The sequence below is a fragment of the Rhinatrema bivittatum genome, chromosome 3 (genome assembly GCF_901001135.1).
Source record: "Rhinatrema bivittatum chromosome 3, aRhiBiv1.1, whole genome shotgun sequence".
Lineage (NCBI taxonomy): Eukaryota > Metazoa > Chordata > Amphibia > Gymnophiona > Rhinatrematidae > Rhinatrema > Rhinatrema bivittatum.
Window position 1 is genome coordinate 250,503,331 of NC_042617.1, and position 17,997 is coordinate 250,521,327.

Genomic DNA, 17,997 nt, shown 5'->3' on the forward strand with positions numbered 1-17,997 from the left:
GAACAATGGATGTATTATGTGATGGGCTGTATTACTGCAGACTCGCGAATTCCTTTCCAGAACTGCAAGTCCCAGCAGCCTCTCCTGCAGAACATGGGAGAAGTTTCACGAAAGTTCCAGGGTGTCTAGGGAGGGGGTCAGTAGCCCCTTCAGCCGGAATATGCTTGCTCAGCAATGCTTAGAACGCATGTGTAAAAGATAAGAACTGTAAAGTGCATAAGAGTCTGCTCCTGAATGGGAGGGGCATGCAGTTGTACTGAGCCTTTGTCTTAGCTGCATCTTGCTGGCAATAAAAGTCTATCTTTACGGATCAGTTGTCTGGACCTCCTTACTGACTAAAAAGAGACGGTTACACATGTACACATTGACATTACATACAATTTATAATCACATATTGTGATTTCATAGTCTTTAGTCCCGATATATTCAGCAATGTTAGTTTTCTGCTGAATCTCTCCAGCACTACAAGACACCCCGAATCTGTCTGCTTTCTCTACAAATCCACCTTAAGGAGGTGGTGCTTTCCCAGCATGCACAGGGGGAAGAGCATGACATCAACAGGGGAGATCTCAGTCCTCTAGTTAGTACCTGCAAGGCTGCAAAGAAAAGAAAAGGCTCCGGATTAAAGCAGAAACTTTCTACCTCTCCAGGACTTAAAATCCCTACATGCCAAAGCCCTAGAACTGCAGAGGGGAGTGGAGGGACTTTAGCTGAGACCCTCAGGAATCAGCCCAGCCTCCTCCTTTTTTTATCCATCTTTCTCAGCATCAGAGGAGGAACAGGGAAATCTGCAGCCTGAATCTATCCCTGCAGCAACTGAATTCAGAGGAAAAAAGAGGGAAATGTCTGCCCTGGTTTCTGAGCAGGTAAGATATTCTTCGCTGTCCTCTTGCATTCAGGGCACCAACATAAAGGACAATTTTCCCCTGTGTAGCTCTTTCAACCCTCCTTCCTCTCTTGTCTCACAGACTCACACATCTGCAGCCCCAGCACTTTCCACTTTCCTGCCTTCAGATGTAAACTGAGTGGCTTTCTAGCCCTTCCTTATACATGCAGCAGGAATTCAGTCAACTGGGTTATGATGTCGTCCTCCTGCCAGCATTTGGAAACAAAAAAAATCTCAAAGCTGACCCTTGGCGCTGCCTTCAGTATCTCTCTATCTCAGGCAGAGGTGCAGACATGTGAACTCCCAGGAAGGGCTTTAGCCCCAGGTTCCTGAGTCCTGGGGGTGCTCCGAGTGTTGGACGCATTCTCCCTTCCTGCTTGGGAACCGACTCATTTGGGGTCTGAATTCCTCAGTAATGGGTTAAGCACCAGCTGGTCCCCAGCGACTTTATTTCCTTTTTGGGTCCTGCAGCATGCACTACTGGCAGGGCTCTTAGGGCGATAGTCTTTAGGCTGATTTCCCTGGTAGAGCTTGATCAAAAAAAGAAAAAAAGGCTTGCAGTACAGCCTCTTCCCCAGACTGCCCCCGCTACTACCAGATGCTTCTCTGATGCATTATCCTGGATATCTTACGGGCAGCTATCAGTCTGTGCTAACCAGGACTCCAGATAACTGTCTGTCTAGGAGTAGTAAAGGCCTCCCTGTGCATGGAGGGAATCTTGTTTCTCCTTTAGTTAGACGTCTAACTATTCAGGGATGAGGTGGAGCAGGAAAGCCCAGGATTATGCATCTCTGAAGAAGAAAATGACCTTATGGCTTTGGATGCCATGGGTGCAAAACCTCACAGTGTCCAGTTTTCCCATTTCATTCTGTAAATCTTAGCCTTCAGGGCAATGAACTTGGAATGTAATACCTTAGGTACAGACCAACACGCACCTTACTCAGTTTGCTCTCCTCTCAGGAATATTCCGTAGTCCAGTGTTGCAGGCTATTTTTCCCTTATGCTAGGGAGGTCATAAAGAGCCTGAGCAGATGGTTTTCACCTTGCCTCCTGCAGGAATGGATCTTGAGTCTCCATCATTTTTTTTTTCACATGAGCATTGTAGGTTGAGAGGAGAATTGTGATCTGAGGTAGTTGAAGCAGTGACAGGAACAATGTTCCTTCTAAGCTGCACGTGTGCTCAGATTCAGCACATCCTCTGAGGCCTCCGCACATAACTCGAGTTGGTCTGCACACAAGGTTCCTGTATGCATTCCTCCTCCTCCCTGCTGCTGGCAGAAGGAAGAACGAGACTTCATGCACAGCTGGTGGAGTTCCAGCTGAAAGGCCAGCGGCTGCAGGAAGCCATGCGTGTCAGTCACCCTCTTCCCCCCCCCCAGCAGCCGGAGAACAGAGCTGTTCTCGCCAGGACAGGATGAACTCAGGTAAGGAATTTTTTTTTGTTTGTTTTTTTTTTTTTAAACAACAAGAGAGTAAAGGGGTAGAGAGTTTAAGGATCCTCCTCCCTCCCTTCTGGACTCTGAAGCCACAATATGCCAATCCGACTTATTTCCCGACTCCGTGGAGGGCTTTTGGATCGTGGCAGTTTGGTGGGTTGAGCGGGTGTTTTAGGCTAGGCCCCCGTTCTCAGACTTTCTGTGGCGCTGCATGGTAGACCATGGCAGTTTTGTTTTGCGCATGTCTGCTGCTCATTTGGGCCTGTAGTTGGTTCGCACCTGCACATTCAGGTGGGGCATCCACCTGTGCTGCATGCTTGGATGTCCAAGATTTTTGGGCATCCAGGTTTCTGCATCCAGTTTGTTTTTTTTTGACATCCAGGTTGAGCATCCGGGGATATATGTTCCTTTTTCTTGAGAGTCTTTATTTTAGATGAACACACAGTTCAGATGCAGTGGAGCTTGTTGATAGTGGACACATATCATGACGCCGGTAATAAGGAAGCCTGAGCGCCTTGCAGAGTGTTTTGCTGGCCATATTAGGGCATCGCACGCTAGTGTACTCTCTAATCTGTGTCAGCACTGCCTGGAGGCTCAGGGGGAGTTCTCCGGTAGCTTTTGCTGAGCTTGGCCCTTCCCTAAAATAGTGGGAATGGGACTGGAGTGTGATGTGTCAGATGTTCACCTGGTGTTGAGGCCCCCATAACTGGAGCGTCAGCAGGGGAGGAACACTCAGTGGATGATAGTCTGCCGCTCCCCTTCCTTCACCATGGATCCTTTCTACAGGCACGAAAGGCGGAGCTGACCAAGGTGGGCATCCGAAATTGCAGGTGTGAGATCCTGCAAGGCTGGCAGAGTGGGCAGGTGCCGGGGTGCATCTTGCCCTGCTGCCAGGCATTGTCATGATGACACGGATGATGACGTGGATCCCTGCTCCCTGGAGGTTAGAGATATTCCTCTGGGGTTGGAGCCGTACAGGATGGCATTGCGTTTCTTCTTATGGATGAATTTCTGGCTCAGGGTTTCCGGAGGCTGAAGGTATTGAGAGTATCGGGTGCTGAGAACCCGGTTGAGCCATTCTAGAATTGATTTTTCTTGAGTGGGGTGCCCCTGAAGTGCATTGTAAAGTGTGTTGAGACTTGGAAGAACTATACTCCCTGGAGCCAGCTGAGAGAGAGCAGTCACACCTTCCAAAAGTGGATGCTCTTATGTGTGCTGTCACCAAGTGAGCGGCTGTGAAGAATGCACATGATGGAAGAATTGAGATCATCCTTAGGCAAGCATTTCAAGCAATGGCAATGATTTGCAGATATCTTCTTATTGTTCCCTGGTGGCTTGCTCTTGTTTATTCTCTCTCTCTGGAGGTTGATGTATCTGGTGTGAATTGAGGGCAGTAATGGAACCAGCAGCGGGCTGTGATTGGTCCGCCTCTCAGCCAGGGGGGTGGATTTGGTGGTGGCGACCAGGCATCAGTAGTGACTGAGAAATTGGTTGGTCCATTCAACTTTCAAGTCTAATCTTAAGAAGTTGCCCTTACAAGTTTGTTTTTGTTTGGGAGTGAGTTGGAGAAAATGGTCAATAAATGAAGCACGTCACAGATTCCTCGATTGCCAGAGGATAAGAAGTAGATGTTGCGTCCTGTAGCATCAGAGGCGGTTCTGGGGGATCCATATGTTTTCGACCTACAGAGGAGCAGCATTCAGAGGACTCAACCTTTGGGTAGGTCCTTCATCCAAGACAACCCAGATGTGTGGCATAAGTTTGGGTAGTGGAAACTCCCGAGCTTCTCAATGAAGGTGTGCTGGCCCACCCCCAGGAACAGGAGATAGGGGGTCTTCTCTCTCTCTCTTATCAGAGATGGGTCGATATGTCAGCCCAGTGGGTCCTGGAGATGATACGAGATGGATAGGCACATGGTGTCTCCTTGCCAGTCCCTGCAGAAGAGGGAGGCAGTGGAGCGTACATTGTCAAGGCTCCTTGGTCTGAGGGCTGTGGTTCCATTGCCTACATCTCAGGAAGATACGTGCTGATATCCCATTTCCTTATTTGTGCCCAAGAAGGAGGGCTCTTTTTTGCTCATCCTGGATCTCTAGGGAGTCAACCTACATTTGTGGGTGGCTCGTTTTCGCTTAGACACCTTGTATTCAGTGATGATGGCCCTGTGGTCAGGGGAGTTTCACACGGCCTTGGTATTGTCCGGGGTGTACCTGCATATCCCCATCCAGCTAGAGCATCAGTGATTCTACACTTCATGGTTTTAGGGCATTATTTTTAGTTTTCGGCACTGCCCTTTGGCTTGGTCTCTGCACCTAGTACCTTTTTTTTCTCCAAGATTCTGAAAGAGAGCCTGAACTCGGTTGAGTATGGTGAACCTGGCCAAGAGCAATCTTCAGCCTTCCCAGTCATTAAAGTCTCTCGGTATCTGCTTCAACACGAAACAGGGCAGGGTGTTCCTGCTGGAGGGTTGTATTCAGATGTTGATGATGCAGGTGCGTTTAATGATGAACACAATACGCCCAACGGTGTAGTCCTTTCTACAGGTGTGTGAATTGATTGGCAGTGACCCTGGAAATGGTACCGTTAGTGAGGGCACATTTGCATCCTCTTTAGCGCACTCTGCTGTCTAGTTGGAGTCCACAATCACAGGACTATTTGATTCAGTTTCATCTGCCAGTGGAGGTCTGCATACACCTGCAGTGGTGGTATAAAGTAGACCATCTGAGGAAAAAGAGAGTTTTTCCCTAGAATCACTGGACTAGCTAGTGCTCACGAAAGATGCGAGCCTCCAGGGTTGGGGAGCTCACTGTCTGCAGCTGACAGCGCAAGGGCGCTAGAATGCAGAAGAGTCTCTCTGGAGTATCAATTGGCTAGAAGCCTGTGCAGTCTGGTTGGCTTGATTACGGCGGGACGATCGTTTTCAGGGTCAAGCGGTTCCAATAATGCTGGATAATACGACAACAGTGCCTTGCATCAATTGGCAATATGGAACCAAGAACCAGCAAGTGTTGCAGGAAATAGCCCAATTTATGGAATGGGCGGAAGTGCATCTTCAGGAGATAGCCTCGTGCATTGTAGGGAAAGACACTATAAGTGCGGATTTTCTCAGCAGACAGAGTCTGGATCCAATTGAATAGGCATTGTGAAATGAGGCATTTCAGCTGGTAGTAGATTGCTGGGGCCTTACATTTCTGGATCTGCTAGCGACTTTTTGCACTGCAAAGTTCCTCGTTTATTAGGTTGCAGGAGAGATCCAAAACTCTTGGGCATTGAAGTCCTTCTGCAGGGGTGGCCAGAGGGCGCCCTACTGTATGACTTCCCCTGTGGCTCATGCTGGGCAGGGTGTTTCGAAAGATCGAGAGTCACACGGGGATGGTGCTTCTGGTAGCACCAGTTTGACCCAGGAGATCATGATATGCAAATCTGCAAAGGTTCCTAGCGGTCTCTCCCCTCTGACTTCCGGCATAGACTCTCCATTGCCTGGAAGCGATCGCAAGATACGGACATTGTGAGTTATTCTTTCAGACTACAGACAGGAACCAGTACTTGCTCCTCGCGGACCTATGTTCCTGAGCACTCTGAAGATTCTCCTTGCCCAGAGGCCATCGCAGGTACAGACATGCAGGCCGATTCAGTAAAGGCCGCGGGAGAGCGGGCGAACAGGCCACTAGCCTGTGGGCACGATGCAGTATTTAAATTAGGTCCAGCAGTAGAAACAGGCAAAAGGAGGCGCTAGGGACACTAGCACGTCCCTAGCGCCTCCTTTTGGCCCGGAGCGGCGGCTGTCAGCGGGTTTGACAGCCGACGCTCAATTTTGCCGGCATTGGTTCTCGAGGCCACTGACAGCTACGGGCTCAGAAACCGGACGCCAGCAAAATTGAGCGTCCGGTTTTTGACCGGACAGCCGCCGGCCGACTTCAAATTTGTTTTTCTTTTTTTTTACTTTTTTTTACCCTTCGGGACCTCCGACTTAATATCGTCATGATATTAAGTCGGAGGGTGCACAGAAAAGCAATTTTTACTGCTTTTCTGTGCACTTTCCCGGTGCCTGAAGAAATTAGCGCCTACCTTTGGGTAGGCGCTAATTTCTGAAAGTAAAATGTGCGGCTTGGCTGCACATTTTACTTACTGAATCGCGCGGGCATACCTAATAGGGCCATCAACATGCATTTGCATTTTGAGGACACTATTAGGTTCGGCGGGTTGGACGCGCGTTTTCCACCCCTTACTGAATAAGGGGTAAGGGAAAACGCACGTCCAATGACAGGTTAACAGTGCGCTCCGGTACTGTATCGGCCTGATTGTAAGTTACTATTTCAGATGGTATATAGGAACTGGTACTCGCTCCTTGAGGGCCTATGTTCCTGAACACCCTGAAGATTCTCTATTAACTAGAAGCTATTCTACATACAGATTAGTGTGAGTGACCACCGCTCTCTCAGAGCTTCCCTGGAACCAGGTGCTCGCTCCTCGATGGCCTAACCCTTTCCAACTACTGAGCCATATTAAGACCTTATGTGAGATATCATCTAGTACTTGCTATATATATCTGCATATCCTGTCTATTCACTATCTGCAGTCTCTTTGCAGCTCAGCAATCTGGGAATCGCAGTTCCAGTCTCTGAGGGACTTCAGCCCTGCCGGGCATACCAGCTCACTACTGCCACCTCTGGTGGTTATACTGCTTATCTAATAAAGAACTATCTGTGTCTGTCTCCATACTCCAGCCTAGCCGGTGGTCCCTCTCGGGACTCCCTCCTGAGGGCGCTGTCATCTGCCATTGGTCCAAGGATTCACCTATTTACCTTTTGTCCAGCTGCGCACCATCTCCAGTACTCCGCTGGTACAGATTGCCAACTCTGCAGTCTACATTAACATTGCCATTCCTTAGTAGACCCTTAGGAGGCAGTTCACTACAGATTGCTATTCCTCCCTTAGGGGAGGGACTTCCATCAGACTGCTATTAGTATCTGCTCGCTCTTCCCATCCGCATCGCAGAACCTGCAACAGATTGCTTACTGCTAGCACTATTCTAACAGATTGCTGGCTCCTCCCCTTGTGGGAGTGTCCAGCAGCAGGATCCTATCTGATAGCTCTCTCTAGCAGCCGATCCCACAACAGATTGCTGACTCCTCCCTTTACAGGAGCATCCAGCAGCAGGTTGCTAACTTCCTAGCAGATCCCTAACAGATTGCTAACTCGAGCAGCAGAACCAGAACACCAAGCCTCTAGAAGAGAGCTGCCTGGTGACCCACAAGATGATCTCCCTGTTGCAGGAGCTCAGTTGGGTGGTGAACCTAGCTAAGAGCAGTCTTCAGCCATCTCAGTCATTGGAGTACCTGGGGGTTCGGTTCGACACCAGGCAGGGCAAAGTTTTCCTGCCGGAAGCTCGTATTCAGAAGTTGATGAAACAGGTGCATCTTTTGATGAGCTTTATACACCTGACAGTGTGGTCTTATCAACAGGTACTTGGTTTGATGGCGGCAACCCTGGAAGAGGTGCCAAGGGCGAGGGTGCAAATGCGTCCTTTTCAGCACTCCCTGCTCTCTTGTTGGAACCCACAGTCTCAGGATGATTCAATTTAGCTCCACCTGCCAATGGAAATCTGCTCTCACCTCCAGTGATGGTTGCAAGCGGATCATTTAAGAAAGGGAGTTTTCCTGACATCACCGGACCAGTTTGTACTCACGACAGATGTGAGCCTCCAGGCTTGGGGAGCTCACAGTCAGGAACTAATAGCCCAAGGGCCCTGGAATACAGAAGAGTCTCTCTGGAACATCAATTGGCTGGAAACCCGGGCAGTCTGGTTAGCATGCTTGCTGTTCAGTGGCAGGCTGCAGGGTCAAGTGGTCTGAGTAATGTCGGACAATGCAATGACATTGCCTTACATCAGTCGACAAGGAGGAACCAAGAGCAAACAAGTGTCACAGGAGATAGACCAACTTATGGTATGGGCGGAAGTGCATCTTCAGGAGATCTCAGCCTCGCACATTGCAGGAAAAAACAATGTAAAAGCAAACTTTCGCAGCAGGGAGAGTCTGGACCCAGGAGAAAGAGTATTATCGGATGAGGTGTTTCAGCTGATGGTGGATCTCTGGGGCTTCCATTTCTAGATCTGCTGGCGATTTCTTGCAATGCGAATGTTCCTGGATTCTTCAGTTGCAGGAGAGATCTGAAATCCTTGGGTATCAATGCTCTTGTCCAGGTGTGGCCAGAGGACAAGCTGTTGTATGCCTTTCCCCCGTGGCCCATGTTGGGCAGAATAGTTCAGAGGAGTGAAGGTCACAGGGGCATGGTGCTCTTGGTGGCACCGGATTGGCCCAGGAGACCTTGGTTTGCAGATCTGTGAAGAGTCCTAGAAGACTCCCCCTTCCGTCTTCCGGTGCACAGGAATCTTTTGCAGCAGGGACCTGTCCTTCATGAAGATCTGACTTGATTTTGTCTTGCGGTATGGCCCTTGAGAGGGCTCGCTTGTTGAAGTGTGGATATTCTACTGTGTTGTTTGCTATCTTGCTTTGACCACAAAAGTTCTCCGCCTCCTTAGCCTACGTGCAGGTTTGGTGAGTGTTTGAGGTTTGATTTGAAGATCGAGGAGTGCTTCCTCGTTCAGTTAGGATCCCACTCATTTTGGAATTTTTGCAGGATGGGTTGAATAAAGGGTTGGCCCTTAATTCCTTAAAGGTACAGGTAGCGGCTCTTGCCTGTTTCGGGGCCAGGTGAATGGTGAATCCTTATTGTTTCATCCTGATGTGGCCTGTCTTGATGGGGAGTGAAACATCTTCATCCTCTCTTGCAGTAACCGGTACCCTTGTGGAGTCTTAATCTGCTGTTGGATTTCTTGGCCCTACGTTTTGACTGTTGCTTAGCCTTTCATTATGATTACTGACCTTGAAATGGTGTTTCTGGTGGTGATATGTTCTGTGTGTCGAATTTCCGAGCTGCAGGCCTTGTCTTGCTGGGAGCTGTTCCTTCGGGTGACTCCAGGGGCATTACAGCTTCTTACTGTTCCTTCCTACTTGCCTAAATTAGTCTCAGATTTTCACTTGAATCGGTGCATTTCCTTGCCATCTCTGGGCAAGGAAAGATATGCAGAGAAATATTGCCTGTTGCGTATCTTGGATGTCAAGAGCCATGTCCTGAGCTATCTGGAGGTTTCTAAACCTTTCCAAAAGAAGGATCACCAGTTTGTCCTTCATGGTGGAGGTAAACAGGGTGAGCCGGCTTCGCAGGCTATAATAGTTCACTGGATTAAGGAGATAGTCACAGCCGCATATGTGGCTGCTGAAAAGCCGTTGCCTACTCAGGTTAGAGCTCATTCTACTAGGGCTCAGGCAGTGTCATGAGCGGAGGTTAGATTGTTGTCTCCTGTCGACATATGCCAAGCTGCAACAGGTCCTCCTTACACACCTTTTCCAGATATTATAGTCTGGATGTGCAGGTCCGGGAGGATGCAGCCTTTGCACGTGCAATTTTGACTGGATCGCAGGCAGCCTCCCACCCTATTCAGGAGTAGCTTTGGTACATCCCACTGGTCCTGAACCCATCTGTCTAGGTGCCAGGAAATGAGAAATTACTACTTACCTGATAATTTCCTTTTCCTTATTCTAGACCAGTAGTTCTCAACCTTTTTTCTGTCGGGACACACCTGACAGATGGTTGAACACATGACTGTCACGGGGCTAAATGTAAACTTATACTTTGTATCTACAGGATCCACCCTGACACCCCAACAATGGGTACAGAACAGAACTAGGACATTCCCCGTTCAATTTACCATACAAAAAAGATATTTCTTGTGTCATCTCAGTAATAGCAATATAAACGCTCTTTCCTACCAAGTGCAATAGCTCTCCTTATGAAAAAATAGTAATTTACACCAATGCATGTTCTTTAGAGAAAACACAACAAATAATATTGATACAAATGCCTACATGCTAGAAAATATTTCACCTCGGTCACACACATAGAACCGACCTTCACCAAGTACAGAAAGACCACAAATTACAAATATGAAAACAGAAATTGGAATGGAAACCCAAAAAGGCCACTCTGCATTCTGTGCAAAACAGAAATATAGCACCTAACAGACTTCCAGGATCTGCAATAATGTACACAAACTAATGCGCACAAAGTTATACCTGCATTATGGAACTCAAACAGTAATAATCCTACCTATGAAAAGGCAGCACTGCAAAAATTATACCAGGCCCTAAACACCAATACATCTCCTATTAGGAAAACAGAACAAGCCAAGCTGCTATAGATCCCTACCAAGACACTACAAGCTTGCAGAACACCCTTAGCTGGGTCACACACATAGAATATGGACAGACCCTCACCAAATACAGAATAAAGTGACCATAAAGCTAATGTTTTTATTTTTGCGTTTTTGCACTGCATACAGAGTTTGGCTTCTTGCTGTTTCCAGTTCAGTTTTTGTCTCCACATTTCTATTTATAGATTCCTCGAGAAATATAAAATAATTCTAAAACTAGAATATAATAAATGTTTCAAGACAACTGATAAAAGGAATAACATCGAATAATTAAAAATTTTCAAAATTAAAAATTCTCCAAACACCAATAAATTATTTCTAAAAGCAGACACATCACATAATACCCAATAATTAAAATGGCAGTTAATCAAAAAAGATAAACTTAAAAATCCACCTTTACTTACCCTCTCCAGTAACTCTCCTACTCCTTTCCTTTGTAGGCCAATAGCACATACCAGAAGCAGCAATGGTTGCTGAAGCTCTATCCTCATGCTCTTCTTCCTTAGGGCCCATGACTAGTCTATTTCACTCACACACACAAACACACACACATTCTCTCTCTCACACATCAGTCATCTCCCTGACCAATCTCTCTCTCTCTCTCTCTCTCTCTCTTTCACACACAGTCACCTCCTTGACCAATCTCTCTTTCTCACACACACCAGTCATCTCCCTGACCAATATCTTTCTTTCACACACACACACAGTCACCTCCCTGACCAATGTCTCTTTCTCTCTCTCTCTCTCTCTCTCTCACACACACCAGTCCCTCCCTGACCAATCTCTTTCTCACCCACCAGTGACTTTCTTGAGCAGTATTTTGCTCTCACACGTTTTCTCTGTCTCACTCACTCACCCCCACCCCCAGCACACATGGCAGCTACAGCACAAGGTAGCCAGTATGCTGCTATTAAAAGAAGAGTCCTGACAGGCTAGAAACTGAGCAGGAGTGACCTCTCCCACCCCGCAGTGGTAAGAAGGCAGCACTCAGCTGATTGCTTGTGCTGCTATCTCGGCACTGAGCAGTCAGCCTAGAATGTAATTTTATGTTTTTTCTTCTCCCCACCCCAGCCTTTTATTTTTTTTGCAGTTTGATTATTATGATTTTTATGTTTTCTTGCTGGTGTTGAGCTGGCGAGAGAAGGGGAGGTCAGGCCTGGGGGGGGGGGGGGGGGCAGTGGTACCGGCACCTGCACCGTACTCCTGCAGCCCTTGCAAAGTGGCCAGCCAGCTCCGATCTTCAGCTCTGGGTCCAGGCAGCTGATGGACGATTTTCCCCAACTGCCGTGTGGCAGGAAATCCCGGTGGCCACCTTCTCAGCTGACTGCTCTATGCCGCGATGATCGCAGCACAGATAAACTGCTGAGTGTAGCAGGGCCGGGGAGAGTCTTGGGATGCGATTGCTACTGCATGGCCTTTTCTTCTTCCCGCGTGCCCGGTAAACATCACTTCCTCTTCCGGGCCACAGGAGTGGGAAAAAGAAAAGGTCACGTTCCTGTTGCCGGCTTTCACCAACACTGCTGCTATTCCCCCTCAGGCTTGAATGTGCTGATAGCCCGAGCAGGAACGGCAGCAGTGCTTGTCTCGCTGAGATGAAAGGGGGGGAAGAGCAGCGAGTGCGCAACACACCGGTTGAGAACCACTGTTCTAGACAGATGGGTTCAGCTTCCTGCCCTTGGCTGCTGTATAATTGTGTTATAGTCCTTCTATGTGGCTACATGTTCCAGGGGTTACTGGTAATTGTTACTCCAGTCCCTAGACTTGTTAATATATTTATTGTCTGAGCTCAGTGTTTTATGTTGTCTGAGAACTGAAATGGTTATCTGTTATTAATCACGTTTTTGCTAGTGTGTCCACAGTTGGTTTTTGAAGAGAATTTTGGCAGGCTGATGTCACTGCAGGAGTATATATAACGTGACTTCAGTTTGCTCTGTCTCCATCTGCTGGTAGAGGTGCATAACCCACTGGTCCTGAACACATCTGCCTAGATTAAGGAAAAGGAAATTATCAGGAAAGTAGTAATTTCTCAATTTGAAATTGAACTTAGTTTTGAAGTGATCTGGCATCCCTTCCTCTTGAGCTTTGTAGGGTAGCATCTCTTTTAATTCTTTTTGTTAAGTCAGTCTCCTTGATGCTTTTGTTAATTTTAACTGAAAGTTGTATCTCTGGGCCCAATATTCTCCCTCTTTAGAGGGTAGTGTTTCACTTCTGTTGGAATCAGGCTTTTCTCACTTATGATAATGAGAAAGTAATTGCAATGTAGGCCAGGACAGGGACAGCCTCTTGAAGTCTGTTGTAGGTCATCTTTGAGATGTTTGCAGGTGACCAGTTTCTTCTTGGATAGATGTTTGGTCAATTAATGTGTAGTATTAAAGCCCAGTGGTTTCAAATGCATCAATTTCAGTAGTAATCAAGGAGAGGAGCATGTTGGCCTTCTCCTATAAGAGTTTGCAGGGTCAGCGACCCTATTTGTTGAATATTGAGGACCAGAAAGTGTGTGTCTATGTGTGTGCATGTGGGGGGAGCCAGAAACAGGGAGATGGAGGGCTAGGAACTTTAGGGAATGGAGCAGAGAGAGCGAGATAAGGGCACAAATTAGGAAGAGGAAATGCTGATAGCGAGCAAAGAGCTTGAGGGCACAAAGTGGTCAAAAGGGGATGAGACAGGGAAGTGGAAGGGTTGGACATGGGAGGAAGAGAGGTTAGCAGGGAGATATAGTGGGAGAAGAAAGATGTAGACACATGACATTAAAGAAAGAGCTGAGAGGCAGGTGAGAGAAGCGCATGAAGAAAGGAGACAAGTATAGAAGGAAAGAGAACATGGAAAGGAAAACCGTCGAACAAAACTGGAATATTTTCTGCTGGAATTCTTAGAGATTATTGAGGAATGGGTTTTTAATTTATTTGCATCAGATATAAATTGGGGATTTGTGGCTGGGATCTTGAGTGGGGCAGATGGGGTTTTAGCATGTTTTGTACTATGCTTTGCTGTGTGACTGATGAGAAGTGTGTAATAAAGTTTTCTTTCTTTCTTTAATTAATAATTAATACAGACCAGATGGGGGGCAAAGTATGGCCTCTGGACCAAAACTGACCCATCTGTTTCCTTTTCAAAGCCGGCCTGACGAATGTCCGATGGTTTGCGATCTTAGAGTTCGTTGTGGTGTGTATAGTTATTCCCAATAAGCTGGGGTTCTGTCATTGGTGATGTTAAAAATTGTTAGGACTTTATAGTGCATTCTCGATTGTATTGGTAGCCAGTGTAGCTCTATCAGCGTGGGGGTGATGTGGTCGAATTTCCTTACTCCTAATAAGAGCCTTGCTGAAGCATTTTGTAGTTGTTGTAATGGTTTTAATTGACCTGAAGGTAGGCCGAGTAACAGGGAGTTGCAGTAGTCTATGATTGAGAATATTAGTGTTTGTAAGACTGTTCGGAAGTCTTGAAATGTTAGTAGAGGTTTCAGTCGATGTAATATTCGCAGCTTGGATCCTGCTTTAATTTAGTTTATTTATGTGTTTTTTCATTGTGATGTTCTCATCGATCTGTATTCCTAGGTCTCTTACTTGTTACGAAGGTGTAATGTGGAAGTTTCCCAAGTCTAGACTAGGTGGTTTAACAATAGAGGGGCTTCTTCTTAGCCACACAATTTCAGTTTTATTTGTGTTTAGTGCTGGATCAGGGAGAGGGGTGGGGTGAGGGGGGGCCGTCCTTCTGAAAAGAAAAAGGAGAAAGAAGGAAAACTAGAAATAAAGAAGTGTACTAATATTTTCTTCAGACTTTATTACAAACTGTCTTTATTCTTATAAACACTTATATTATTGCAATACAGTTTTCTGATTGTGTATAGTTCAGTTCTGAAATAGAGATGAAGACAATATCGGTAAGCTCTCAAATGCTGTAAAGGGATACAGGAGTCAGGAAAGGTTGAGCAGAGCTGCTAGAATCTACTGGAGAGCTGATCTCACTGACAGAGGCCATGTAACACAATTTATTGAACACACATTATAATGCAGCTGGAGAGACAGGGGCTGAGGGTGTCCTGTTTGCTCTTCCAGGCATCGGTCACATTCAGCGACGTCGCTGCTTATTTCTTGGAAGGGGAGTGGGACATTCTGGGAGAATGGCAGAAGGAGCTGTACAAGAAGATCATCAAGGAGATTCACAGCATCCTCGTGTCACAGGGTAAATCTGCCTTTTCCGTCATCTACCACCCATAGACACATTGCAGGATGGGTCCTGCAATTTTATCAGGGCTGGGCCAATGCCAGTTCCCAGTGTCCGATAGGAGCTGATATTTGTCCCATGGGAACTGGCATAAAATTTAGGACATAGCTCCTGATCTTATCACAAGTCCAACAGGAGCTGCTTTGCTCTCCACTGCTGCTGCAGGCCAACTAAAGATGCCTAATGATGTAGCTTATATGATCAGCCTTCAGTTTAAGTCTAACTCTGTTTTCTGTACAACCAAAGCTAGCAGAGGGGAATAGGAGGGATGATTTATCTCTTTGTTTCCGACATGAGAACTACGTCTTTGTGTAAGTACCTGATATGTTCGCTCTGCACTGGATAATTTTACTGTAGAACATGTAACCTCTCTAGCTGGTAACCAGATGTAATGGGCCAAATATCCCCTGTCTTCCTCTCACTGCCTCTAGACAATTATTTTTATATCCCAGGACTTGGGTTTTCGTTCCCAAATGCTCCTAATAAGAAGCTGGGATTCCTTCTTTCCGGGAGGGCACATGCTGCAAAGTATCTGCAATGTCTCCAACTAGGATGGTCATGACTAGAAATGACTATACCAGCAATCCTCCAAGGTTTAATTTTACTAAAGTGTCAGGCTGCAACTTTCTCTTTTTGAAAAGCTTTATCAGGCAAATACACAGCCCCCCATCAGAATAGGAAATGGATGAAACCCCCCCCCCCCCCCCCCCGTGGTTCCACAAGTACAAATTTGAAATGTAATTTTCCTATTTTTATTGACAGGTTATTCGATTCTTAATCCTGATGTAATATTCAAAATTAAAAAGGAAGATGAGAAATATTTCACTCAACGCTGTGAGTGGGAGGGAAAAGAAAATATGAGTAAGTAAATGTTTTGGATTTAAAGGGCTCTGCATTTTCAGATCCCAGGAGATGGCTCATTAACATTTGGATATTGAAATCCATTTCCTACTATGTTGTTAGCAGGCCCTTGGTGAATCCTTTAGACATGTTTGTTTTTTCTCTTCACAGGCCTTCCGATTGTAACGTCTGTGTTCTCACTGAGCATTAAACAAGAGGAAGATCTGCCCTTCCTGGATCCTCCTGAATCAGAGGCGACTGAAGAGATTCACTCTCCTGTAACAAGCAAGTATCAGATTCCTCCTGGACACCTTGACTAAGGTCAAATGATAACAACAGAGTGGTATACAAAAAAATAAATAGATAATAAAATATATGAATAAATAAATATTTAAAAGTATGTGATAAAATATTACAAATTGAATATCAAAATAAAATTAAACATAAAATTAGCACAATAATGGATCCAATATACCCAACATGGCCATGTTTCAACAAGATGTCTGCTTCAGGTGTGTTTCTTCTTCATGGATGAATAGTCTTCCTTGCAAATAAGCAAGGAAGAAGATTCATTTTAGCATTTCTGGTCCTCTTAGGGTGCCTTGGAATTTTTATAGCTTTTTTCTAGATTTGTGACTTTTAAGCTCATTTATGGTCCTGTGGGCAGCCTCTTCTCTTAGCTAGGAGGGAATAAGAACGATCAATTATATCATCACCCCTGAAGCAGACGTCTTGTCGAAACATGGTCATGTCGGGTGTATTGGATCCATTATTGTGCTAATTTTATGTTTGATTTTATTGTAATTATGCTGTTATTGATATTAAATTTGTAATATTTTATCACATTTTTTAAGTATTCATATATTTTATTATCTATTTATTTTTTTATGTACCATTCTTGTTTTCATTCAGTAAGGGGCTGAAAACGCGCGTCCAACCCGCGGAACCTAATAGGTATTCCTGCGCGATACAGAAAGTAAAATGTGCAGCCAAGCCTCACATTTTACTTTAAGAAATTAGCGCCTACCCAAAGGTAGGCGCTAGTTTCTGCTGGTACCGGGAACGGGACCTCCGACTTAATATCATGGCGATATTAAGTCAGAGGTCCCGAAGGGTAAAAAAAGTAAAAAAGAAAAAATTTTTTTTAAATGAGCCGGCGGCTGTCAGGTCGAAAACCGAACGCTCAATTTTGCCGGCGTCCGGTTTCCGAGCCCGTGGCTGTCAGCGGGCTCGAGAACCAACGCCGGGAAAATTGAGCGTCGGCTGTCAAACACGCTGACAGCCGACGCTCCTGGCTAAAAGGAGGCGCTAGGGACGCGCTAGTGTCCCTAGCGCCTCCTTTTGCCCGTTTCTACTGCCGGGCCTCATTTAAATAGAGAATCGTGCACACAGGCGAGTGGCCTGTGCGCGCACCAGGAGAGCGGGCGTTTGTCCGCTCTCCCGCGGACTTTACTGAAACGGCCTGATAGTTATTTGTGTGGTTCATCTACCTCTGTATTTGTCTTTAAGGTCAAAAGTTGCTATTTAGGAATTCAGCCCTGGAGGGACAAGAGCTTCTTGTGCTATCTCTTTTCCCCCTTCTTTCCCTGCGATGGATGGGAGTGAGGCTGACTTGGGGGATCTCTTACTGAGTTCTGGAGCTGAGGCTGTTGCAGGGGATGTCAGGGGGAACATGTATAGAGAGCAATGCTGGATTTGGACAGATGCCAGCCCCAGGCACTAATTCAGTGCAGAAGCCATGTTTCCTTCCCTTCTCCCTCCTACCCCCAGATCACAACTCCAGTGACACTGTTCTCCCAGTGACTTTGTTCACAGTTCAGTCCTTTCAGATGGAAGACCAAAGAGGGCCAGGGCTTGTGAGTGCAGGCTTAGTCCCCACCCTCACTGTTGTGTTGCTGGAGCCCAGGGCTGGAGGGAAAAGGCAGTGGCAAGGGACAGGATTGGGGTTGGCAGGGGAGAAGGAAATTTTCTACACACACACCTCCCCCCCCCCCCCCCAATTTTACCACTCTATGCACAGGCCTCTGCATATATCCCAGCCTGCCAGTGAGAGCAGTAGCTTCTTGATTTAGCTGCAGAGATATAATGTGAGGTGTAGTTAAGGATTTTGGTGTTGCTGGAGGGTTAATGCAAAAAGCACTATGTAAAGTGATTTGAGGTAAGCCTTTGTTAATGTTAATGAGCTGGTTAGCTCATTAACTCTTTATTTCATTTTTTGCTTTCTTCTTCATCAATTGCACTTTAATCTTAACGAGGTCTTACATGGAGTAACGTGCTAAAGTGCATTAATGATGACTGACATTATTGTGTTTAATGCACATTAGAGCTTGTGCTGAGTG

General features: G+C 46.3%; 1 protein-coding gene across 3 annotated transcripts in view; it reads left to right on the top strand.

Moving 5' to 3' along the window:
* Positions 1-550: 550 nt before the first annotated feature.
* The window catches only part of LOC115087345 (gastrula zinc finger protein XlCGF26.1-like), a 32,177-nt gene continuing 14,730 nt past the window's right edge, over positions 551-17,997 (top strand). For 2 of the 3 annotated variants that reach the window (XM_029594447.1, XM_029594448.1), the window contains exons 1-4: positions 551-866; positions 14,650-14,776; positions 15,581-15,679; positions 15,830-15,943. In XM_029594447.1, the coding sequence (XP_029450307.1) occupies positions 843-866; positions 14,650-14,776; positions 15,581-15,679; positions 15,830-15,943 (364 nt within the window). In that variant the 5' untranslated portion in view covers positions 551-842. The remainder of the gene's footprint in view (positions 867-14,649; positions 14,777-15,580; positions 15,680-15,829; positions 15,944-17,997) is intronic. The other variant, XM_029594450.1, reaches the window with a different exon arrangement.